This window comes from Alligator mississippiensis, chromosome 2 (genome assembly GCF_030867095.1).
Source record: "Alligator mississippiensis isolate rAllMis1 chromosome 2, rAllMis1, whole genome shotgun sequence".
Taxonomy (NCBI): domain Eukaryota; kingdom Metazoa; phylum Chordata; order Crocodylia; family Alligatoridae; genus Alligator; species Alligator mississippiensis.
In genome coordinates, this window is record NC_081825.1 from 257,118,375 (window position 1) to 257,143,890 (window position 25,516).

The window sequence follows — 25,516 nt, forward strand, 5'->3', positions numbered from 1 at the left end:
GTGAGATCCTGGATGAGTGGAAAAGGGGAAATATAGTGCCCATTTTTAAGAAAGGGGAGGAGGATCCAGGGGATTGCAGACCAGTCAGCCTGACTTAAATATCTGGAAAGATCATGGAGCAGGTCCTTAAGGAATTTATTGTGAAGCACCTTGAGGAGAACAAGATGATTAGGAACAGCTGGTGTAGATTCACCAAAAGCAAATCATGCCTGACCAACTTGTTTTCTATGATAAGGGGACAGGCTTTGTGGATGTGGGGAGAGCAGTTGATGTGATATACTTTAACTCAGAGGTTCCCAAACTTTTTCTTATTGCATACCCCCTTCCAGATTTACCAGCTGCCCACATATCCCTACCAGCATACGGTTTGTATTTTAACCCCTTAAATGCCAATTATTATTATAATAATGAAAATGAAATCCACCATTAACACAATTTCCTCTCACCTATCCCCCAGATATGTCTGGTGTACCCCCAGGGGTATGTGTGTCACGGTTTGGGAACCCCTGCCTTAACTTGAGTAAGGCTTTTGACCCTGTCTTCTCCCATGATATTTTCATTAGCAAGTTTAGGATATACAGATTAGAGGGCTCCTCTAAGGTCGAATCATTGTGCTCACATCAGTGACTCAGTGTCTGATATCAATGTCTCAGTGTTGGGGGAAGGTATCAACTAGGGTTGCTCAGGGGTCTGTTCCAGGTTTGGTACTGCTCAACATCTTCATTAATGATATGGATGCTGGGATGAGGACATGCTTAGCAAATTTGTGGATGACACGAAGTTGGGTGGAATTGCAGACACGCTGGAGGGCAGGGCTCGGGTCTAGAATGACCCGAATAGAATGGAAAAATGGTCTGCAGCCAATCACACGAGACTCAACAAGGACAAGTGCAAAGCCCTGCACTTGGGACAGACTATTGCATGCAGAAATACAGACCAGGGAATGATTGGCTAGGCTTCAGTACTACAGAGAAGGACCTGGGGGTTACAGTAGACCGGTGCTGTCCAATTGGTGGCTTGCAGGCTGCATGTGGCCTGTGAGGGGGTTAGATTGCCACCTTTACTCCCACCCAGCTGCTGCTGCCTCAGTCACTACATACTGGAGGAAGCTCTGGGCTCCCCCTCCTTCTGGCTGCTGCTTTTGTAGGCTTTGGGCTTTCCCTCCTTCTGGCTCCAGGGGCAGGGTAGGCCAGTGCAGTGTGGCACAGCCTGTAGTATGGGGGAATCCCATGGTATGGGGTGCTGGTATGGTGCAACGGAGGAGCCTGTGCCCAAGGAGCTGAAGGTAGGGGTGGGGTGCCTTTGCACCTGCATGGTGCTGTGGGGTGGAGGGGGAGAAGTACCTTCATGCCTAGGGCAGCACAGAAAGTGCATGCATGCCTGCACGATAGGGAATGTCCCCGTGTTTGGTTCAGTGAGGCGTAGGGAGTGCCCGCTTGCTTGGTGCAGCAGGGGAGTGCCCAGGGAGCCTGTGCCCTGCCTTGTGCAACCCCTGCAGTGTGTGGCCTGTGGGATGTGATGCCCTGGCCACTAACAGGTAGGGCAGCCCTGCAGTAGACCATAAGCTGAATATGAGCCAGTAGTGTGCTCTTGTTTCAAAAAATAGCCAAGAATATACTGAGTTGTATTAAAGGAGTGTTACTTGCAAATCAGGGAAAGTGATTCTTTTGCTCTATTCAGCGCTGGTGAGGCTTCATTTGTAGTACTGTGCTCAGTTTTGGGCCCCACACTTCAAATAGGATGTGAACAGTTTGGAAAGAGTCCAATACAGAGCAACAGAAATGATTAGAGGCCTGGAGAGCAAGACTTATGAGGAAAGGCTGAGAGAGAAATGTTATATTTTATTCTATTACTTTGCAAAGAAATTAACTCTTTTTTATTCATAGAAATGGATGATGAGGACTGTGAAAGAAGAAGAATGGAATGTTTAGATGAAATGTCCAACCTTGAAAAACAGTTTACAGACCTCAAAGATCAGTAAGTAGTTGCATGTTTTGAAAACGTTTTTCTATTTAAAGATGATTTCAAATGCTGCCATTTTAAGAAGACTGATGATTAAGATTAAGAGTAACTTCTTCCTTAGTTCATTTCATGAGGTTTCCAGGTGTAGATCTTCCCCAAATGCCATTAGAGGGGATGGCATGAGTCTGTCTTCCCAAAATGCTGGGGGTATAAAAATATGGAACCGTGTCAAGATCCATTTTATTATTTTTTTAAATAGAATTTGGAATAGTATACACCAGTATATATTATTACCAAGGCTCCTCTCTGGGGTATTAATTAGATTTATCTAGATGCCTTGCGAGAGCAAAAATCTTTGTACTTCATCTTTAGAAAAGGATAGACAATCCTGGACTTCATATCTGCTTACGCCTTCTATAAAAAATATGCAAGAGAATTTATTACAAAGCTTGGAAAATTAGTGGCAACAAATACAAATTTATAGGTTTTAATTTTCTGCTATGGGAGGATTAGATTAGATATGGGATTGTGCAAATAATTTTTTCATAGAAAATTATTTCTGTGATTGTGCTTGTGTTTTTTTTCCCCTTTTACTTAATACTCTCCTTTTACAATTTGAGACTTTACAAAGAGAGATTAAGTCAGGTGGATGCGAAACTGCAGGAAGTCATAGCTGGAAAGGCCCCAGAGTACTTGGAACCGCTGGCAGCTTTGCAAGAAAATATGCAAATCCGAACAAAGGTGGCAGGTAGGAATGTGAAATTATTGCTTCTCTTTAACAGTGTACATTTACTATGTAGATTCAAGGTCAGTATCTTGTTTTAGAGTGTGGTTCTTACAGATGTGAAGTTTTAGGAAATACTTAACAAAGCATAAACCTTTTTAAACAAAAGTTAAAAATTTGTTTGTATCATTTAAAAGATACTGTGTAGGAGAATTTATTAGAACCCTTTATAGAAGTTAGATGTGCATCTTTTTTGAAACTAAGAAATCTCAACTGATCATATAAAACCATAACTAGAAGATGCACCATCTTGTTTGCAGTTTTGGGGTCAAACCTGCACTCGTGGGTCACTGGCAGAATTGGAGTGACCTACCTCATGAAAATTTTACTGGTTCTGTTCTGCTGTCTCAGATTCAGACACTCTTCCATTTCACTATGCAGTCCCCTTCAGTCCTGTGTCGTCCTCCCCCCCCCCCCCCCCCCCCCCCCCCCAAAAAAAAAAAAAAGAGAGAAATTTGAAACCTAGTTAGAGTCCTTTTTCTCAGTACATCTTCATTTATGCAGCTTGCTTGTTCAGATACTGTTGGTTCACAGCAGAGCAGTATTGGATTTTAAACTTCTACCATTTAGCTAACTGGATTTCAGGTTTTGTTTTTTAATTATGTGGAGAAGCCAAAGCTGAGAGAGATTCTTGTCAACTCCGTTTGCTCTCTTGCTGAAGAATATTATAGGTCAAGGCTAACAGTATACAGACGGAGTGCTGGTATGACAGAAACAGAAAAAAAAAAGATCTCCTCCTGTTCAACCCCCATTGTGAAGTCTGTGGATGGTGACCTGTGCAGCTAAATTAGTCTATGGGACTTAAACTGGAAAAGAGCAAAGAATCAGACAATGAGGAGGTCTCTAGCCAGAGAAATAATGTATATGTCCTCTTAGAAGACAAGCGTCAGATGAAAACTGCTGGAAAAGGATCAAAACTGCCAGTCTTAGCAACATTAGTATTGATGCAGCTCTTCACTCCTTCAGTTATATGCAAGAAAGGAAGGCAGGTCAGATCCAGAAGCCCAGATCAAAATTACTCAGTACACTCTTATTCTGGAGTTTCCCCTATTGCTCCTTCAACTGAGGATTTCTAGGGCTACTAATTCTTAACATTAGAAGGATTACTTAACCATCTTTTAGTTCTCAATTAGCCTTCTTCTAGTATTGACATAACAGGCTTTTCTGGCTTGTCTTTGGGTTGTCTGTTTTAAGTCTTAGATCCTAATGCAGATATTAAGAGCTAGGTGGTATGAAGAGGCAAAATACCCAATATTCCTCTCACCCACTTAGATCATAAGCGACACTGTCTGAAGGAGAGCACATCTCTGAAGAAGAAGAGAGGCAAAGCCAAGAAAGAGGAACCCTAATTAGGGTGGGTTAAAATAATACACATTATCCAAGTCAGAAAGGCCATCTTTTAAGTTCAGAGAATATTAGTGGTCTTTCCCTCTGAGTGGGTTCCAGAGAATTTCAAAAGTTATGGTTACTTGTTAAAGGAAAGTGTCACTATTTTTTTCTTCTAGTCATCAGCTTGATTACTTGACCTAAAAATGATAAATCTTGAGAAAGTATTGGGAGAGAGAGATTGTACAAAATCCAACCAGGAGAACTCCTGCTGGGATAAAATTATAGGCTGTTAGAACCTAAGGAAGCTTAAAAAAAGACCAATGTTACAAAAATGTTTTGAAACCAATGCTGAAGTTCAGGGATGTTCACCAGGCAGTCTAAAGAATGCATGTCACCTGCAAGGGGTTAACACACAGCCCTTGGGTTTCTGGCCTGGTCACTGCTCCCCCACTGTTCTCTTCCTGTTACTGTGGTCTTCAGGGACCTCTTCTCTCTTCCAGCTAATACTGCCTGCCTCCCCCCCACCTTCCCCACCCCCCTTGAGTTTTATAGTTATTAGGGTCTGGAAGGGATCTTACAGATCATCAGGCCCAGCTCCCCTGCACTTGGGCAGGAAAGACTGCTGGGGTCAGATGACCCCAGCAAGGTAGGCATCGAGACACTTTGGTTAGAGTGGAACAGCCTGGGGATTTGGGTGCCTGGGGCTTATGCCTGACATAGCAGGGATTAACCCTTGACGGGGGGACGCTCACCTCACAGGGGGTCTGTGCCATGTGACATATGGCCTGGGGTGGGGGGGGATGTGGTCTGTGTGACATGTGGCCACTTAGATGTTGAACAGTCCTTCTAAAGTAGTAGCAGAACTAAAGTTCCCTGGGATCTAAAGTTCTCTAACTTAGAAGGAAAACTATCAGATTTCTTAAAGCACTCACGCCATGCTTAATGAGCTGCTTACAAACGTGTTTAAGGCCATCGTCATCTTTTTCACTTGCTACTAGATTTGCCTATCACTTGGGGGTGTGCTCATTTATTAGGGATACATTTCTAGGGTCTTTGTCATTCTATCAATGTGCTGCTTGTGTTACTTGTGTTTCTATACGGAGCTGTATCTCTCCCTTCTGCAAGTCTTCACCCCCAATGGAGCTATCTTGCAGGACTTGGTTTTAGTGGGCTGGGTTCCTCCAGCCACCACATCAGACACGCACACATGCACGCACGACTTGGGTTGATCAGCATGTACAGGCTGACACCCTCATATGCCAGGAATCGGTTCATTAAGGTAACAATAAAATGCAGTCAGACACAAGCACACAGGTGAACAGAATACCTCTGAATCCGGCTGGGTGTCCAGCTGACACCCTCACGGGCCAGCATTCAGTTCATTAGGGCACGTCTGAGCCAAACTGGGTCAATCAGCCTGTACGAGCTGATCCCCTTATGTGTCTTAAACTCAGCATGTCCCAATCTTTTGCCCTAACTGTCCTAGTAGTGGTAGCCTCTTGATGAGTGGACCCCACAGTATTTTTGTGCTCCACAGGGAACTTTGGCTTAGGTAAAAGAAATGTTGCTGCAGAGCAAGTGGAGAAGAAGTAAAGAAGGAAAAATACACCTAGTTACTACCAGTTTGACTATAAAAGTTATTTATTGCTAACTATATGAAATTTATAATGGTACTAGTAATAATAGACATGCAAGGGAAAACAAAAATAATTACAATATTACCCTGGTTTTATTGAGTATTTGGGGAAACCTAGCTCAAACTTAATTAATAAAATTCAGGTTCAGAAAGTTATGCCTAGAGAGAAAAAGAAAAAGAGAGAGAGAGAGCGAGAGCTGGGATCTTACCGTTCCAAGGCACTTGGGTGATTTGTTGACAAGCAAAGTTCTCAGCACGATCCTTGAAGGGAGATGATCTGTTTCTCCCAGCTTCTCGAGAACAACAGCAGATGGTGTCAGAGAGATTTTTCTTTCTTGAAGCACAGTTTGCTGCTTTACAGCTTTCTTATACCCTTAGTCTAGCCTCTTCAAAGCATTCTTTTAATTGTGTAAATCAGGAGAGTCCCAAGCCATAATTGACAGGGAAAATCCTGTTATATAAACAGTTTAAATTTAAATGAATTACTTTTTTCAGTGACAAGGGGTTATCTGGTTTGGAACATCTCAAGAAACTGATTAACAACCAGGAAAAACATTAAGTTTTAAGGAGTAACCAGACAGCTAGGAGCCAGCTTGAAATTATTATGAATATACTGGAAGGGATCTTCTCAGATGGCCTAGCTATGCTTGCACTGTGAAGTCGGCATCAGTGTTTTGTATTTTACGGGTTGGGAATAAGCCTCAGTTTAGCAAGACTTTCAGATTTTACTGTAGTCTTAACAGACTCAAGGAGATTTCTTGGAGTGTTCATAAACTTTGCGGGGAGGACTTCCACCAATCATCCCGGGAAAAGTATGACAGCATTTGTGGTCAGGGCTCCAACGGGCTGGACACTGTGATGAACCCTTAACTATTGTTCAAATGGTGTCCCTATCACCTCTGACTCGGTCTCTTGCCTCAACATTCCCTAACCCGGTGACTGAGTTTTAGTCAATCAAGTTTAAAGAGGCCTCCCATGAGGTCCTGGGACTGGGGAATTTACAGCCTGAGATGCCTATTAAACTTTTCTTCTGCTTAGTTCTGGTTAGATTGGGGGTGGGGGGGGAATAGAAAAAGTCCTTTGTAAGTCCAGCAAGCTGGGTGCCAGGGCTCCCTCAGGAACACAGAGCTGACAGGTAACACACTTCACTTTTGAGAAACTACTTATAGTTTATCAGGTTGCACATTGATGTAACAAAACAATTTTAAAGTGAAATGCATGTCTTATAAATACATCAAAAAGGAAATATTGCAGTTAGGGGGCACATGTAGGCACACTATGGTGTTCCTGGCCAAAGTGTTTCAAAATGTTGAAGGCCTTCTCCAGCATAGACTAGGCAGGGGGGTGCTAAAGTAGGCTGCAGCAACCTGCGGTCGTGCTGTCAGCTGCCTCCTGGCTCTTGGTGGGTGGGGGAAGGGGATATGGGGGGGCTATGATGAATTCTGGGGTGGCTGCAGCCCCCCCTCCCCCATAGCCACCCCCCCCACATTGCTGCTGCTGCCTGCCCCAAGTGCAGCCCTGGCCCAGACCTTCTGCCGGGAAGAGCCCAGTGCTGCCCCCAGCCTGCAGCAGCAGCTCGTCCTTGCCCTGTGCACAGATCCAAGGTGCACACGCCCCCCATGGCTTCCCTGGGGGTGTGTGTAGGTGCAGGATCCGCCCTCTGAACAAGCCGTGCAGCTCTGTCCCATGCCCCACCCCTACTGGGCAGCACTTGCCCCTGCCCCAGCCCCTTCCCTCCCTCACCGCAGGGATCTTGATCTGCTCCTCCCATGCCCACCCCCACCCCAACAGACTTACCAGCCAAATGCTGCTCTCCATGCTGCCGAGCTGCATATCGGCAATCAGATCAATATTGGCCAATATGACTTGTTAATAATCGGCCATTGGTATTGGCACAAAAAAAATCTTTATTGGTGTATCCCTACTTAGTATAGAGATTGTACCTAGAAACATCAACCAAGTTAAGGTCATTGTATTAGAGCAGGGGTGTCAAAGATACAGCCTCTAGGCCAGTTCTGGCCCATGGACCCCTATCATCTGGCCCTCAGTGCTGCCTGTGGAGCCCTCCATCTAGTCCCGTATGCTGTATGTGCTAGCCCTAGCCCCATGCACTGTGTGCAGAGTCACTCTGGAGAGCAGATGTGGTTGTCTGTAGGCCCAGTGCAGCTTGCCAGACCAGTCCCATGCCCTTCATCTGTCCCATAGGGGCAGATGAGTTTGACACTTTGCTGTTACAGTATGAACATACAAACCATGTACTGTGCATGGAGGAGGGCAAGAGTACAGTGTATTAGCTCTTTGTCCGTGTGTCTACTCTTACTGCAGAAAGTGGAAGTTAAACTGTGCTAGTTTAGACCCCAGATTAACTTCCATATACCATGGGGGAAGAGTGAACTCATGGGCATTTATCCTGGGCTAACTGTTGTGGTAAAGCTCTGCCCACTGTTATCCTGAAGCCCCATGTATGTTTTTCACACTGTGGTTGTTACTTGGGAAGTCTTTCAGTGCGCCAATTTAGGTCAGCTAGAATTAGGATAGCTGTTGTATAATAGCTTTATCATGTGATGCATTGATAGAATCTTGGGGGGATAGACTTAAACTTGTTTTCACCCTATATGCATAACAAGAGAAACATTTTATCTTAATAAAAATAGACTGGAACAGAAAATGAAGGGGTACTGTTTCACCTCCTGAATTTTAAGACAGTTAACTTTCCATAAAGTGTTTATACTTGATACTGGCTGAACACTGTCCATTTCTAATACAGTATTTCTTTACACATACCTAGTGCTAGGATGAGCAGCAGAATTCTGGAAAGATAATTCTGAAATTGGTTATCTATCTAAAGAAATAACAAGTCTCTAATTTGTCTGCTTTCAGGTATCTATAGAGAGTTGTGTTTAGAGTCTGTAAAGAACAAATATGAATGTGAAATTCAAGCTTCTCGTCAACACTGTGAGGTACTGCTAACTTGTTAAAACTGACAGTTGATTGTCTATCTTTGAACTCTCTTGCATGTTAGTTAATGAGAAGTACATCTTTAGTTGTTGTTATTGCCATCATTTTACTATGGTAAGTAACTTCTCACTGTATTACTATGAAAGAAACGTATTATCAGAAACATCCTGAAAGTACATGTTAGCTTGGTAATCAGCTTGGCTTTGAATAAGCAAATTTAATATATTTCCATTAACAGAGTTTGTTAAAGATTAAAAATTATTTTGGAAATTAGAGTTGCATACTAGGCATCCAAGGAAATAACTATAGGTTTATTCCACCATAAATACAGCAATCATACTGCAATTTTTAGAATTGTTTTAATATACAATGCTTTTAACAACTGATAATACAGCCACTATTCAAAAACTAGTACCAGAGGATTAGACATTTCTCAATTTTAGGATAATTTATCAATCATTTATCTAAATCAGGGGTGTCAAATCTCCTTGGGCCTACAGGCTAGATCCAGACTGTGGGGCTCCTCTTGAGCCAGATGTGGGCCCACCTCTGGTGGTGTTAATCCACGGTAGGTTTCTGAGCCACAGCAGTAATTGAAACATGAGCTCTGAGCTCATACAGTAATTGAAACATCTGGACAAATATACATCTATTTATTTATTTATTTATAGAAATATAAATTTATAAATATAAATCTATTTATTCTTCAGATAATGTTACCTTTTTATCTAGATGTAATGTGGGTGACCTAGTCCAGTTCCCTGTTGGATGTGACTGGGTCCTGTTTCTGAATACCACATTCTTCTAAGCTCTTTCCATTTGAGTACTGAGAGTGGTTTTTCAGACTATATATTTGGCAATTTGGATTAGTGGGACCTTGTTTTCCAACTGTTTAGACCTCATCCCATAGTCATCTTAATTGCTCAGGTGCTTAAATGTGTCCTTCTGCATCCAAAGACTCACAGGGCTAATTTGTTTTGGTCAGAATCCTTTCATCCAGGGCTATCATTTAGGTTTCAGGGCTTCTTGCGACCTGGAGAACCTAATCCCGCAGGTTGGATCTGACCCACGGGACTTGTTGCTAGAGCTGTTGCATCACAGCAGCTCCAGATCCCAGGGGGATAATACTCCTGTCAAATTTTGGGAGTTTAGTTGCTATTGGTGAATAAAATTGGCAGCAGGGGGAAAAGGGAGGGGGAGGTGGCTATGTTAACCCTCTAAGTTCTGGAGCCATGCCTGCAGTGTACTAGCAGCTGTTGAGATTAACGCCACTGCTGCTGCTTGCAGATTGTCCGGCTCATGAGAAGCCCCATGGTCCACATCTAGCCTGTAGGATCAAATGAATTTGACACCACTGCCTTAGGCTATATTGCCATTCTAGCCTTCTTGCCATGAATGACGTGCTGTGCTTATAGAGCATTCCTGTAACATGGTCTCTTGCTTCCACTGGAAATCTCTTGGGCTTCTATAAAACATCCCAGCCTCATCTGTTTCTGTGAAGATATTTGTTTAAAATCAGCAACAGTGCTGGTGGCAAAACCATTGTTTTGCTGTAATGGGGCCAGTCAGTAGCCTTGTATGTGTATTATAACTTCCCCATCTAGTCTGTCCTTTTCGTATCAAGTTCTTATTACAAAATTAACTCTCAAAATAATACTAGCTTTTGTATTAAAGTAGAATGAAATGCATTATATTTGTAAAATAAAAATAATTTAATAAATATATTTCTTGTGACATTAGGCTTTCCATGTGACTCATGGAAATTAAAATAGATGTTTGAGAGAGATTTCTAACAGGAGTTGTAGGCATTGTGCTCTTCCTTGGAATTTAAATATTTTGTAAGTTTGAAAAAGATGGTAAACATAATAGGATTTAAATACACTCAATCTCCTTTATTGTCTCTCTTCTCCCCCACAAAAATAGTTATGTCCCACCCCCACAAAGTTGTAACTAAATTTCTGGGGTTTTTTTCCCCAAGTTTTTTTTTTTTTTAATACATTAGCATTTTATTCTTAATGAAGACTTGAGTTGTCTTGTTTTCTTTCCTATTTGATGACTTTCCATAGCTGCTAATCTTGCGTTTCCTTAATAGCTTTTCCTTCTTTCCAATTCAGGTATCTCTTAGTATTTGAATCTAATGTACTTTTGTGACTCAGATCAAGCCTCCTTCCTGCATAAAAGAAATACTCCAGTGAAATCTTTAACATGTCTGTTGGAAGCTGACTGGCAAAAATATTCTCAGGTCATTGAACTGCCTCAAGTAGTATATAAAATAGGACACAGCTACCAACATGGATCTTAAGTCTTCTTGTAACTGTCTTAGTCCTTCTGGAAGTCATTAAAATATCATGCAGTTAAAACAAATTAGGCCCTCTCCTGAAAACCCAGAAGTTAATTACCATTTATACTTTGTCTATTTTCAGAAGACTGTCAGCCAGATAAAAGGGTAGCAAATGTATTGTTTCAAAGTTCAGATATCAAAATAATTTACAGTTGAAATATCTGTTCAATAGGCCATTGTTTCCGATGCTCTTTGTATTCCATATTTGCTTCAGATCTTAAAAACAAGTTAATGGAGTATACCTCTATCCATAGTAGCCCTCCTTTACTATTCACCACTGAGTTTTCTATCATTAGTTGTAGTAGAAAAGCATGCATTTGTGTCAGAGTAGAGATTGTACTTCTGGAGATCTACCTTTTTTGCCTTGCATGCTTATCCATTGCACTAAGTTATTATCTTTGATCACTGAACATCTTGTATTCAGCCTGATATATCTGTAATAAATATTTGCTTTAAGTACCTAGGCTCTTCCACTGACAAAACCTGTGGATGAGGAACTTGGGAAATGTGGCTCTAAACCATTGATGTCAGTTGCATTTAGGTAACATTATGCATTCTTGTATGTTTAATTCTTGCCTTTTCCAGAGTGAAAAGCTCTTATTATATGATACTGTGCAAAGTGAATTAGAAGAGAAGATCAGAAGACTTGAAGAAGACAGGCATAGTATTGATATTACCTCAGGTAAATAGAATTTGAAAGATTTGTAAGCCCCTGTTTGTAGTCTGTTGTGTAGCTAATCCATCTGTGGACCTTGTTATACTCTAGAATCCTTATTTAGAATTGCATTCTAGATTTAATTCTAAGTCTGACCAAACTTAAAATTATATACAATGTTATTTTGGAACGTTCAGCATCCTTTGCCTCTTATTCTGAGACTGTTAATTTTTCACTATTGGTAAAAGTGTAATAGCCACAAAATTGAGAATACCAGGTCCAAGTCAGAAGGTTATGTCTCCAAGTTTTTCTCTGCCAAATAATATTGAAAAAATATTAAAATTTGATGAAAAATGTGTACATTATCGTTGGCAAGTTTCTTTTGGTAAATGTGACATCTTTTATTAGACCTACTCAATGGTTGGAAAAATTGTTCTTTGCAAGCTTTTGGGCACAAACACGTGTCTTTAGGCATAGGGAGAGTCTGCTGGTGTTGGTGGGCTCACACAGTCTCCTTCATTGGCCTTTTTGAGCAAGGGCATGTACCCATTATTGTAAAATCCTTGTTCTTGCTGCACAGCCTCCAGCTCATTGTGAAAATTACCTTTGTAGTCTGTCCTTCCTCCACCAGGCTGTGTGGAGGATGATGCAGCACAGTCCATCCAAATAATGGGATTGCCTCTGCCTCTGTGTTGTGTAAGCTGTTGTGTGGGCAGGCATTATGCAGAATCACCATCTCAGACATGTCTCTGTTGGGCTCTTTGCATGCAGTGGTTCAGTTTTTTTCAAAGTCTTGACAGACCACTGAGTTAACTGTGGCTGTCTTAAGTAAGAAGAACACCCTTGATATATCCAGGGCTGAGAAGATGAAAATCAGGAGGTGTCACTTTGTGGTTCATGAAGCATGACACTGCAGTCTCTGAAGCGTCAAAAAATGATTTGTAGTGTTGTCTCAATTTTTTATTTAAAAAACTAAACATGCAAATTCATGGAAAAATGTTCAACTAATAGAAGGTTTCTGACTGTATTTCTTTCAGAATTATGGAATGATGAACTACAGTCTAGGAAGAAAAGGAAGGATCCATTTAGTCCAGATAAAAAGAAACCTGTTGTTGTATCAGATATCCTTCCTCTATCATTGCTATTTGGTAATACTGTTTTTTTTAAAGCTGATCTTGCCAAACATCATAGTTTATTGCTGTATGACCTGCTGAGACAATAATACAGTCTTAATGCTATTCACGGTAGGTAGACTTTGTTTGATAAGTCACCTTTTATATAATTTTGACAATCCAGAATAAGACTTCTGCTGCCAGAAAACTAGTTCATCTAGTGAGAGTGATTGCAAAAGTTACTGTTTTTAATTCCTTCTAATTTGGCATTTATTTCCAAAAATAGAAGTAGTCATGTATATTAACATTTCAGTTAAGGATATGCTGCCATTTGTTTCAACTGATACATTGTACCAGCTCTAATCAGCAGTTTGCAAAGGCAAAATTTGGGATCTTGAATTTGACACAGTTGCATATATATTATGTAAGATGACAAAGAGTGGATAACCTTCTAAAGAGTTTAGAGCTATTTTTACGATAAGGTTATACATTATTTTATTGACTTGACTGATAGGCTTTAGAAATGAAGGCTTTAAAAAAAATAAATTTAAACTTGTAGGTGATGGTTGCCATGGATACAAAGCTAAAGAAAGAATTAATAGCATGTGGTTGACCTGGTACAGTACTCAGATAGCAAAAGAAGAAAAAATGAATGATTCAGGAGGCTGACTTGGGAGACATTTTGATAAAGGGGAAGAAAGAATGAAGGTAGTAGTCTCTTGGTCTGTGCCTCAAAAGTAATGATTAATGATTTGGTTTTGCGAATAACTTGGAAGTTAGTAAAGTGATCCAAATAGTGACATGAATAAGAGCAAGTTGATAAGCCTGGAGGCTAGAGAAAGAGGCTTCCGAAATGGTTTTCATTTCTGGACCATAGTTTAGAGGTGGGAGTGAAAAGAGATTTGTGCGTGTAAATGCTGCAAACCTGGAACCTTCAAATTGCAAACCTCTGGGACAGACTTGTTCAGTGTTGAGCATACTTTTGGTTTCAGACAGAATTTGATATTGGGCTGTACATGATAGGAAGGTGAGGAAACATAATGTGACAAAGGTTTAATTTAAATGATAGAGGAGAAAGCAGGATAGAAGATAAAAGATGTAACTTTAGGTAATGTAATTTCCTTATTGTGCTCTTCCTGGATAGGTGTTTTTATGTGGCTTTCTCTTAAGTTTCCTCTTCATTTACTTCAGTATAAGAGTCCTCTGTTACTCTTCAGTTGCATGTTTTACATTCCAGAGGTCAAGATTGTTAATGTTTAAAATTAAGGGGTAGGGAGATGTCTTGCTTTTAACTTGGTGGAAGGGCTGAGGGACCCTAGGCACTAGCAAATTGAGCTACAGTTCATGTGTATCCTTTTTCCCCCTTGCATGGAGGAGGTGAGAGGGTCAGGTGACTGAATCCTAAGGGTTAGGCTTAAAGGGCATTTATACACGTGCTGTGGAGTGGGGTGGAGGGAGGAGTGTCTGGAGCATCTCAAGTATCAGCGTCCTTGCTCTGAAAAACGGTGAATGAGCTTTAGTTAAAGTGCCCCCACCACCATTTTTCAGAAGGGGATGCTGATACATGAGATGCTGGAGTCTGCTGGAGCATGGTAATTATCAGGCTCCAGCAGACTTGATTAATTGAGTGTGTTCTGCACTGTAATTATAGTGTGTCAGAGTGGCCTCGCTGCTGGTGGATAGGCACCCAAAGAGTATAAACAGATGTAGGCTGGATGATTAACTGCATATTTCAGACTGAGTCAACATATACCATTATATACCTGTGTAGCTACTAGGGAAAGGGTTCTATATATTCCTTTCCAATTTTACAAAGCCATGTAAATAATCACAATTTTTTAGCGTTTTCTCCCAGGAGAAAGCCTTCTGTTTTGGGATCCTACAAACATACCAGTCCATTGTTCCACTTTAAATACCTGTGGATTATGTGAGAGAGTATGGTGGGGGAAGGGGGAAGAATGTTGTGTACCTCTGTTGTTAATAATGATTTGTTCAAGTTAACTGCCAGTCATTCTGGGGACAAGCCTGTCAGGCTATGTGCCCTGCCTCTTTCACTAAACAGCAGTGCCGCTTTGGAAGGGCTACCTGTATGAAAGGCTATGCCACTTCTCTTTTGTTTCTGGTTTTGACTGAGATCAATCCTCAAATAAGCTGTTTGTTTACAGCCAAAGGAGCCAACAACAATAGTGGTTCTTGGGTTGAAGGCCATCTAACACTGCACCAAACCCAAATGAAAGCCTGACACCAGCAGAGTTCTTTTCCCTGCTTTTGGCCCCCAGCCAGTGTTAAAAGAATGTCTGTTTCATTCTTCTGCACATTCTAATCAGTGCTTTAATTGAGATTCACTGAATTGGGATGGCTGCTTTACTGAAATATTTCCTGGAAAGATGGTTGATCTTAATGATAGTGAATAACGATGACTGTTCCTAAGTTAAGACAGTATTATAAATGTAGCTTAATGGAGATGCTTTCAGCTAGTGCCAGAAAGTTAAATGGTAGTTGATCACTTTTTTCACGTGTAAATTTACTCTGGTCTTTTAATATAGAAATTCCTAAAAGAAATTAAATAGCATGTGAGAAAATATAAGTTCTTCATTCCTTGATGAAGGATGATCAGGTGCTGAATGTTTGGGGTGTAAGCTAAATAGCGTCAGATTTTGTAGTGTATAAACTACATCGGTGACTTTTGTTTAATATGTATAAAAAAACTCCATTCAGTAAATTATTAGTGATTTTAATGTCAAGTCTGCATGTGAAGTAGTTGTTTCAGGAAATGAACAATACCTGAAATTTAGTTCAGATTGAAATATTATTTTAATAATCTCTGGTAGGTCTTCAAGTACCAAAATTGTGTTTACAAAGAGAATGGTAATCAACTATTCTCTGTGTCCATAAATTCTCTCTAGTCATATATTTGCCAGGTAACATCATTACATGTAATGCTATTTGGAATCTTATACCCTATTTCAGTTGTTCTGTTGATCTTGTCTAGAATAAAAACAAAGTTTTTAAAGAATTAATTAGTAGTGGGTATTAAAAGCATCAGTCCAGATCAGTTTCTTGAACTGTTTTAAAGCTAGTGTGTTTTTAAGCTCAGAAGTACTTAACTTCAAAATTTAATAATTTTAATGTTTTTTTCTTTAAGCAGGCATACTTGATATACTTGATAGAACTTTTAGTGACAGAAAGAACTGAAGCTTATTGTAAAGTCATCCCAGTAAGATATTTTTTGCATCATTTGTAGTGTAGTAAACAATTTATCATCCAAAGCTGAGATTTTTTTACATGGCTTTCAGTGTTTAAATCTTTATTTCCTGAGTTTTGGATATTTGTGGGTGTCACGGCGGGGTCCTCACGGAGGGCCGTGATCTCCTTAAGGTCCCTTGCTCCGTGTCAGGCCGGCCCAAGACACCCTCTAATTCTCGCCCGCCACGCCTTGTTGGTCAATATAATGTTGGGAGGCTGCCTTGTGTCTTCCCTGGGCACGGCTACTCGGGACCTCTGTCCCCGCGGTTCTTCCGGACCCCCTGGGGGTCTCCCGATACAGTGGGTGTTCCTCGGACACCCTAGCCTTATGGGCTATGCGTGGCTCCTACCAGCCCCTAATACCACGCCCCAAGCCTCGCAGATGTAATAGACGTTGTCCGGTCTGTACGCCCGCTTCTCGGGCCTCCTCTTTACTGTGGCCCACTCTGGGCTCCCTCTCTCGTGCCCAGCCTCTTGCTGGGACTCTCGTCTGGCCCACTCTAGGCCTCCCCTGCCGGTATGGTTCTGCTCAGGGACTCTCTAGCGGGCCTCCGGTCCTATGGGCCAACCGCACGGGCACCCTCTCTGACCCTGGCTCACCGCGCTGCTACTCCCTGTCTTCTCGGGGCAGCCGCAGCACCCTGCCTTGGTCTAAGGGGTGTTACCGCGCTAGCCTGTGGCCGGGCTCGCTATGCCCGTCTTGGGCTCCTCGATATGGCCCCGCTCTCTAGGGCTGCTCAGTATGGTGCTCCCCCTCTCTGGGGCTCGCCGTGCCCACACTGGGCTACTCAATAACGTACAATGGCGCTCCCCCTCTCTGGGGCTCGCCGTGCCCACACTGGGCTACTCAATAACGTACAATGGCGCTCCCCCTCTTTGGGGTTTGCCGTGCCCACACTGGGCTACTCAATAATACCGCCCCTTTCCTGGGGCCGGGGTCTATGTTCCCCCACACGCAATCCGGGGTCTAGGTCCCCGTCCGCAACCTACGGGTTGCGCCCGCGACCCACTGGCCGCGCTCCTCGCCGCCAGTTGCTCACGCACTGGCGTGCGAGCTGCGCCTTCCCTGGCGCTATGAAAATAATGTGCCCTCTTGGCGCTAGGGCACCCCACACTCTCTGGGGTCCCTGTAATTGAGGCCTCCTCCAACCCCTACAGCCTCGCCCAAGCCTCCGGCTATAATAACACAAACACAAAGCAAAACCACAAGCCCCTAGGCTGTAACATAACCACAAGCCGCGTGGCTAAACTCTAGTGCCCATCCTCTCACGGCTATCATGAGCTGTACTTGCACATCCTGCTCCTTTCCACATCCTCACTCCCAGAGCTCCTGCCTCCCACGCTGCTGGCAGAGAACTGCCAGCCTGGCCTCAGACCTGAGCTTTATAAGGGCCAGGCCCTGTCTCCTACAGGCAGCTGGTTCCCCTTGGTTGCTCCGGCAACCCGCAGCTGCGCTCATTACCTGAGCAAGCCTCAGCTGGGCTCATTATGTCAGGCCAGGGCGCGCTCACTCGCTCCCTGGCAGTTTCTCCTCTCTAGGAGCAGGGCACCGAGGTGCCCTGCGACAGTGGGTTGTTTTTTTTTTACCTTAACATTTTTTCCATAGACTAGTACTTATGATTAGGGATCTACCTAACTTTTGGATTTTGTAGTTTTTTCATGGAAGTTGTGAAATACAGGTTGCCTACACTCTATTAAAAAAACGAAAAACAAAAACAAAAAATGAGGGGAAGATGCCAGCTGGTGAGACAGCACAAAAGGGATAACAGATAAGATGGCGACTGCCCCTCCTCCCTGCTCTCATCCCCCCTGGGACCTGTCTGCCAATCAGTGCTGAGGGGTGGGGCTGGATGAAGGGCAACCAGCAGTCAAGATAGCGACTGCCCTTGGGGCCTCTCCACCAATCAGCATCAAGGGGTGGGACCTCCACAAAATGTCCATGAAATGCCAGGACAAATCTGCAAAAATAGTTTTTTCTTGGTAAGAGTTAAATGAATCCCTATTTATTATGCTTAATGCTGCACTGGGGAGGCTAAGTTAGATTCTTGCTGTCCATGAGGTAGTGAACTAATTCATCATGATGTATTCTTTTTTCTTTTGCCATACAAGAAACAAGGATTATCTTGGTTTTTTCAAGTACAGACTATATACATCAGAAAAATATCTAATCCACCCCCTTCTACTCCCTCTCACCCAGCTTGATGTAAAAACATTCTCCCTAAATCATCCCAAACAAATGTTGGAAGGTTTTTAAGGACAGGTTAGCCTATGATGGAGATTCCAAAATCAATTCTAGTACTTAACTTCTCTTATAGTTACAGAATTCTTCCAAATATCTAACTTAAGGGACTTTTTGCAATGTGAGCCCATTATTACTTGTTCTGTTCCCTGGGCACAGAACAATTGATCACCATGCCCTTTATAACAAAACTTTTTTTGTATTTCAAGACTTAACAAATCCCTGCCTCAGTCTTCTTGTCTTCAAACTAAATAACTCCCAGTTTTTCCAAGTTTTCCTTACACATCATGTTTTCTAGACCTTTAATCATTTCTGTTGCCCTCTGCTGGACTCTTTCCAATTGTCCGTGTCTATTTTGAAGTTTGGTGTCTAAAACTGGACATAGTTCTCTATGTGAGGCTTCAGCAGAGCTGGGTAGATTGGAAGGATCACTTTTTGTAGCTTGCATGCAGCACTTCTGTTAATACATTCTAACAGACTATTAGTTTTTTTCTTTTTTTTTTTAATGTTAACTTGTTCACTGCTAACAAGTTAACATTAAACTGTTAATGTTAGTTTATTATTACAAATGGACCGTTGACTTGTTCAACTTGCAGTCCATATCAGCCCTCAAATCCTTTACTTCATTGTTGCAACCTTGAAAATCACTCCCCAAACATCATCTGTGCATTTGATTATTCTGTCCTAAGTGCAGGAATTTACACTTTTCTTTATTGAATTTCATCCAATTTTATTCCAGACCATTTTCCTAATTTATCAAGGTGATTTTTTTTTTTTTTTGAATATCCGATTCTTTAAAAAAGTCTTCTACCCCAGCATTTTGGCATCATCTGCAGATGTAATTAACATGCACTCAATTCCATCCTCCCACTCATTAATGAAGATATTGAACAGTAACGGACCTCAAGGGAAACCCCCTTTGATAGTTCCTCCCAGTTGGATCTTGAGCACTAACTATTCTTCCATCATGATGATCCAATAAGTTACTCCTATAGGGAATGCCATTGGAAAGCCTTGCTAACTTTGAAGCAGGTCATATCTACTGTTGTGCTACCCACAAAGCCAGAAACCTTTTCATAGGGGGAAATCAGGTTGTCTTAAGTATAGAGCCATACTCATTTCTGGTTGTTGTTAAGGTACTTTGTACATATTGTATGCTAGTTTCACTATTAGTAAAGCAATTTCCTTAACTTTTTAACGCCCCTATATAGTTTATATGTTACAGGACCTTGATATACTTGAAGACTGGACAACAATAAGGAAGGTATGACTGAAGGATGAATGTCAACAGCATTATTTCCAATTGTTATGGCTTTCACAAATATATAAATATATTTCCAGTAAATTTAAGAACCAAAATATTGCAAGGCAGTATTCTTAATGTGGGTCTACTACAGTTCTTCCCAGCCTATTCCTCAGGAGGTGGCAGCTGCTGTGGCTGGAGCAGAACACGGAGTGTAGCTTCCCCTGTCCCCCTCCCCCTCAACCCTGTGGGCAGCACAGCCAGAGCAGAGCCCAATGGTGGGGAGGATGCAGACTGCCCACTGCGGGCTCAGGGCTCCCTGCCCTACTGCCCTCCCCCTGAGGGCCTCTGCAGCCCAGCAGGGGGGACCTGGCACAGGAATGTGAAGGAGGCTTGGTGCTATTGCTGGGAACCTCATGCCAGCTGCGCTGCCATGGTGAGGCGCCCCGTGCCCACCCACCAGTAGTGGCAGTGACAGCATGAAGTTGTGCCCCCCCCGCTACTGTTGGGCAGGCAGGGGGTGCCTTGTCATGGTGGTGCAGCCAGCATGCGGCTCCTGGCAGGCACACGGAGCCTACCTGCCCAGCTTGGCTGTGGAGGCCCTGGTGGGGAGGGCAGCAGGGCAGAGTGTCCCAAGCCTGCAGCGGCCAGCCTGCATCTGCCCCCGTCCCACGCATAAGTCTCCCCTCCATGGGAGTGCGCAACCCCATTTTTTATCATTGCGACCCCAAGTGGGGTTGCAACCCCAGGGTTGGGAACCACTGGTCTAGTAGCTAGAGCATGGAAATAGGGTTCCAGTTCTAAACTAGATCTGAGGTAGATGTATCTGGTCTTGTCCATGTTGGTCAGCCTGTAGACCTTAGTTTCCATATCTCTAAAATGAGTAATTCATATTCTGGCAAATTCAGTAATAAACTAAACCTACATTGGATTCTGTGGCATTCTGCAGTAGTTGCGAGGAAGTACTGTAGAATTTCACTTGCATTAGAAAAAGTTGATCTGAAAGCCTATGTATAAATCAACATAGTAACTTCTCTTTAATAGTAAAATCAGCTTATTTACTGTTTCCCTATGCTTCTACTTTAATCATTCCATAGTTCTGCCACAAACTCTCTGTAAGCCAGTGATTCTCAACCAGAGTGCCATGGCACCCTAGTTTGCCTTGAGATCCTTTCAAGGGTGCTGCAGGGTGCCACATAATGGTAGCAGTGTTAGGTTTGCCAACATGATTCACAAGATAAACCAAGATATTTAAAAAAGAAATCCATAGTTGTGGTCTGTCTGGGTTGTTTCCAGCAGAAAAACTGCTCTATTTATTTTTCTGTAGTCAAAAATAGAGTGAAGACTAGGAGCTGGCATTTGCCAAGGATGCCTTGAATTTATCCAGGGGTGTCTCAAATCTAAAAAATTTAATAACCATCGCTGTAAGCAAAATTCCATTCTTCCTACATCTCTTGGTGGCCAAATCTCCCTCCTGCTTAGTGCCATGAATGAAACCTAGGAAGTAGCAGGTTACTAGGATGTAAAAGCAGTGCTTTCCAATCTGTAGTGTGCCAGATTACTTCAAGGAGATGCGAGTGAAGGAGGAGTTTGATGTGGAGAAAGCTTCATGATGCTGAATCCACACTTCTTATTGTAAACAGGTTGCTTTAAACTGCATGTAAAACTGGGTGTGTTTGACTGCACGCCTGCCTTCCTCCCTTTCCTATGGAACCAAAGGAGGGAAAGCAAAATAAACTGATGAAAACAAAAGATAGGAAAATGCTGAGAAACAGTGAGGAAAAAGCACTGGGTGGGAGGGAGAGAGAGGAGAAGAGGTGCATGAAGATGAACAAAGCAAAAAAGTGGTACCATTGCAACTGGTACAACATAGGCAAATCCAGCACAGGTCAAGCTTCAGCAAAAGCAGGTTGGAGACTGCTTTGCTTTACTTACCATAGGAGTTGAGCAGAATAGACACCTGCTCATAGAAAAGATTTCACCCTCAAGTGCATATATAGTCCAGAGTAGGTGAAGCAGATTACACAAAGAAACTTATAGAATGCAGTGGGATACAATTATAAGAGTATTTTAAGAACCTAAATAGCAGCATGTTTCTACTGCATTTTATTTTTTGCAATCTTTGCATCTTTTGCAATTATAAGATGGTTTTAGTCATTTTATGTAATTTTGGATTCAGTTGGCATAGATATAAAATCAGTTATAAATTTTTTAATAAAATGTCGTCTTGCTTTATTTACAATAAAAGCTAATTAAGAGAGAGTTCTTTGTACATACTGTACTGTATATGCTTTTATTCAGCTATTTAGTCAGTGCTTTGCAGTGTTTGTTTAGACTGCTGTGATGCATATAAATGCAGGTATCTTAAATGCAGGTATCTTAAAATACATTATACTGAAATGAAGTAGTTTTACAAAAAGCTTTACTTGCTGAAGAAGTAACTAACTTGATTTCTTCCTTTGTATTTCAAGGCAATGGCTACGTTGGGGCCACACAGAGTAAAGTCAGAACGTAAGTCACAAAAACTCTTCAGTATTGCCTAGCTTTGCAAAATAATATTTAAACACAACAGCACACATTTCCTCTGGAGACTACATGTATTTGTAGAGTGCAATAATGAAGGAAGAGGGCAGAGGGCTCTAGCCTGCCACCTTTCCTCTCAGATCTTGATGAAGCACATGCTTTTGCACCAGGGCTGGTGACTTAAATTTACATCCTGGGCTTTTATTAGTTTTACAGCATGTACAAGATGGGAAAAGATGTTTTTTAATGTTATTATTAACTTAAATGGTAGAAAAATACTCACAGAAGGAATGGGCCTTTGGTGAATGCATATATCGGGGATTGTCAACCAGGGGTACTTGCAAAGGCCCTAGGGGATATGCATGGGGACGGAGCACCGCCACACACCATCCTGTGCTGCCGCACAGGCGCTGTCTGCTTGGCCAGGTGTGGGGGGTGGGGGAAGTGTTTGGCTGCCCCCACTAGCTCTGCGTCTAGCCGTGTACTGCTGCGTGTTTGTCTGCCCGTGCAGATTTCTCATTCTGTATAAAACAGCTGCAGATCTGATGATGTCTTTTTCTTTCTGAAAATATGAATAGTGTTTTTCATGGAAACAAGTACAACAGGAAATAAAAAAACAGCACACCTTTCCTCTTCGCTTTCCTAACTTGTATTGCCTGAAGGACAGATGTAGATAGTATGTGGATAATTTATTTGTGAACCTAACTTCTGCTGGTTCAGTATTAATGGTGTCTCTGTTCATTGCTTTAGCACCTGTCAAATTAGAAAAACACATGCACAGTGCTAGGTCTGAAGAAGGAAGACTGTATTATGATGGAGAATGGTATGGCCGTGGACAGACGATATGTATTGATAAGAAAGATGAATGCCCTGCAAGGTAAAGGTCATTTTGTTGCCTTCTCTCATTTACAGTAATATATGTGTACACAGAGTGGAGAGTATATGTTTCAGTCGAGCGTTATTTCCTTCTCAATTACTTGTTACTGGTTTATTTCAGAAAATAAACTGCCTGTGTCAGGACATCTGTTTGTTTTCCTTAACTATGTAAATGTTGCCTAATGGCACACACACAGATCTTTGATAACCGATGCGTAAATAATAGTATAAACCAAGGGTTGGCAACCTGTGGCCTGTGGGTCAGATCCAGAGCAAAACAAAGCCTGGATGTTGACAGCAGTGTGGCAGTGGGGTGGGAAGCACCAGCCTGCCACAGACATAACAGTATTATTTTGGCCCACTGCTCTTAACAAGGTTGCTGACCCCTGGTTAAAAAAAAAATACTATATCTCTTAAATCTAGACTTTTATACCATATTTAAGATGGTAGAGGTATGTCTACATAGCACATTGTGCTGCTGTGCAGACATAGCACATTTATCACTGGTGGTATCTTATGTACCAGAAATCTATGCAGCATAAGGTAGTGCTGTGCAGAGAGATCTGAGCTACCTCTGCACATGCTATTTCTACTTCCAGTACCATGAGTGAAATTGCTTTCATATAGTGAGTGAAATTGCTGTCCTTATATTTGAAGAGCTCAGCACTATATTAATTTGTTCTGAGGGTGAAACTTAGAGGACATTTTCCTTCCTGCACTGGATCCTGATACTTTAAAGCGGGCTTATCCAGTTGGTGACGTTGGGGCCTCATGTGGCCTGCAAAGGGTTAATTTGCAGCCCCTGGGCTCCCATTTGGACTCCCCGTCTTCCCTCTCCCCATCACGCTGGCTGCAGCAGCAGCTAGGATCTCCAGGTTCCCCCTACCTCCTCTGTCTTCCACTTCCTGCCTCTGCCCCAGGGAGTTTGGTGGTATGGCATGGCCCAGGGCTGCCATGAAGTGCAGTTCAGTGGGGGAGCCCACAGCTGGGGACCCCAGGGCACCTACACAGCACGTGGCCCAGGGGGCCCATGTCTTCTACTGGTGCAGCCCACAGGGTGTATGGCCCCTGGCCACTTGGATGTTGGACAGCACTGCTTTATAGGGGTGCATTGACGGAGATTTTTGGGGCTGATACTGGTTGTTGATTTTTAAGGAAGCATATCAGCTGATACTGATCCGATTTTCCAATATGCAGCTCTTCAGCTTGAAGAGCTGCATCTAGCTGGTAAGTCTGGTGTGGTAGAAGGGGAGGAAAGAGGTGTGGGGAGGGGGGACAGATCAAGGCCCCTGCAGTGAGGGAGGGAATGGGGCAGGAGCAGGCACTGACCAGCCGGGCCAGAGAGGGGCATGGGACAGAGCTGCAAGCAGCTTGTCCAGGGCGGGGGGGCATGTGCCCCCATGAAGTACGTGGTGTGGGGTGGGCTGCAGCTGCAGGCTGGGGCTGAGGTGGGCATGGGATGGAGGCATGGCTCATCACGGGGGTGGGGGGTGGCTTTCGCTGCTGCGAGCAGCTTGTCTGGTGCTCGTCTGGTGGCTTCTGCTACTATTTCTGCCACTTGTCTGGGAGGGCAGTGGGGGTGGGGAGGGGGGCATGTGCCCCCAGATCTGTCTGGCCAGGAAGTGCCCAGCCCCAGCCTGTCCTGCCCTGCCCCACCCCACGCAGATCCGGTGGTACATGTGCCCCCCATGCCTTCCTGGGAGAGCGGCAGGAGCAATGGTTGGAGCTGCCCCCCCCCCGTGCCCACCCTGAGCCCGGCTGGGCAGCCCCAACCCCACACCCTCTCTCACCGTGGGGGCCTTGATTTGCCCCCCTGTGCCCTCCTCTTCCACCACACCAGACTTACCAGCTGCCAGCTCTGCTTCTCACTGCCTATGTGCTGCGCTGCGGCTGTGCGCGCATATGGGCATTTATTGGACAAATTATTGGCCGCATTGGGCCGATTTCTGATACAGAAAATTTTCTGTATATCGGTGCCCATCTGATACAGAGACCGATACAGTTCTCTTTGGTTTGCTTGTTTGTCAAAGTAATAATGACCAAGCCTGCATGCCACAGACAATCAAGTTCCGTGTTTTGTTTCAGTCCTTTATGCAAAAGTCCAAAGAAGAGAATAGAGCACGCCTGAAAACGTAGAAAACTACAGCTCCAGAAAATAGTCTTAGTAATGTTTAACTAAGGAAACCATGCAAGGAGAAATAGTTCATGTAAAAGTTGGTTAGCCAGGTGTTCAGTGGGGGGGGGTTGTTTTGTTTTTGTTTTGTTCTTTCCTGTTTAGTTATACTGGCTAACAGTTAAAAACATAAGTTTTTCCTAACTTTTTCTCTACTGAAAAGCATCTTGGCTTTGACCTGTTAAGTTTTTGTGAAGGAATCCACTATAAGCTGGTGGACAGTGACAATAATTTTACAAAGATTTCAGAGGCAAGCATATATTTTTTACTATTTTTTACTCTGAATGGTCTTTAAGGCAAAAGATGCATGTCCTTTTGACAAATGAAAATAAAAATCCATTGTACTGCACAAAGACACTTAAGTGAAAAGTTATTACTAAAGATGTAGAGAGTTGGATATATGCATGTCTTTATTGAATGCAAAAATGGAGAAAGTATG

General features: G+C 42.9%; 1 protein-coding gene and 1 long non-coding RNA gene across 4 annotated transcripts in view; one reads left to right on the forward strand and one right to left on the reverse strand.

The window, feature by feature from the left end:
- The window catches only part of BRMS1L (BRMS1 like transcriptional repressor), a 33,168-nt gene that overhangs the window by 5,913 nt on the left and 1,739 nt on the right, over positions 1-25,516 (forward strand). For both annotated transcript variants that reach the window (XM_014611341.3, XM_019488739.2), the window contains exons 2-9: positions 1,887-1,977; positions 2,583-2,710; positions 8,592-8,671; positions 11,596-11,692; positions 12,703-12,786; positions 19,462-19,526; positions 21,977-22,016; positions 22,779-22,905. In XM_014611341.3, the coding sequence (XP_014466827.1) occupies positions 1,887-1,977; positions 2,583-2,710; positions 8,592-8,671; positions 11,596-11,692; positions 12,703-12,786; positions 19,462-19,526; positions 21,977-22,016; positions 22,779-22,905 (712 nt within the window). The remainder of the gene's footprint in view (positions 1-1,886; positions 1,978-2,582; positions 2,711-8,591; positions 8,672-11,595; positions 11,693-12,702; positions 12,787-19,461; positions 19,527-21,976; positions 22,017-22,778; positions 22,906-25,516) is intronic.
- LOC109283502 (uncharacterized) lies at positions 1,971-24,812 on the reverse strand. 2 transcript variants are annotated; one of them, XR_009460220.1, is made up of 4 exons: positions 24,751-24,812; positions 5,921-6,001; positions 2,257-2,376; positions 1,971-2,163 (listed from the first exon to the last, which is right to left on the reverse strand). It is a non-coding gene; the product is annotated as an uncharacterized LOC109283502 (long non-coding RNA). The 2 variants fall into 2 exon arrangements; XR_009460219.1 differs by lacking the exon at positions 24,751-24,812 and having other exon boundaries at positions 1,975-2,163; positions 5,921-6,032.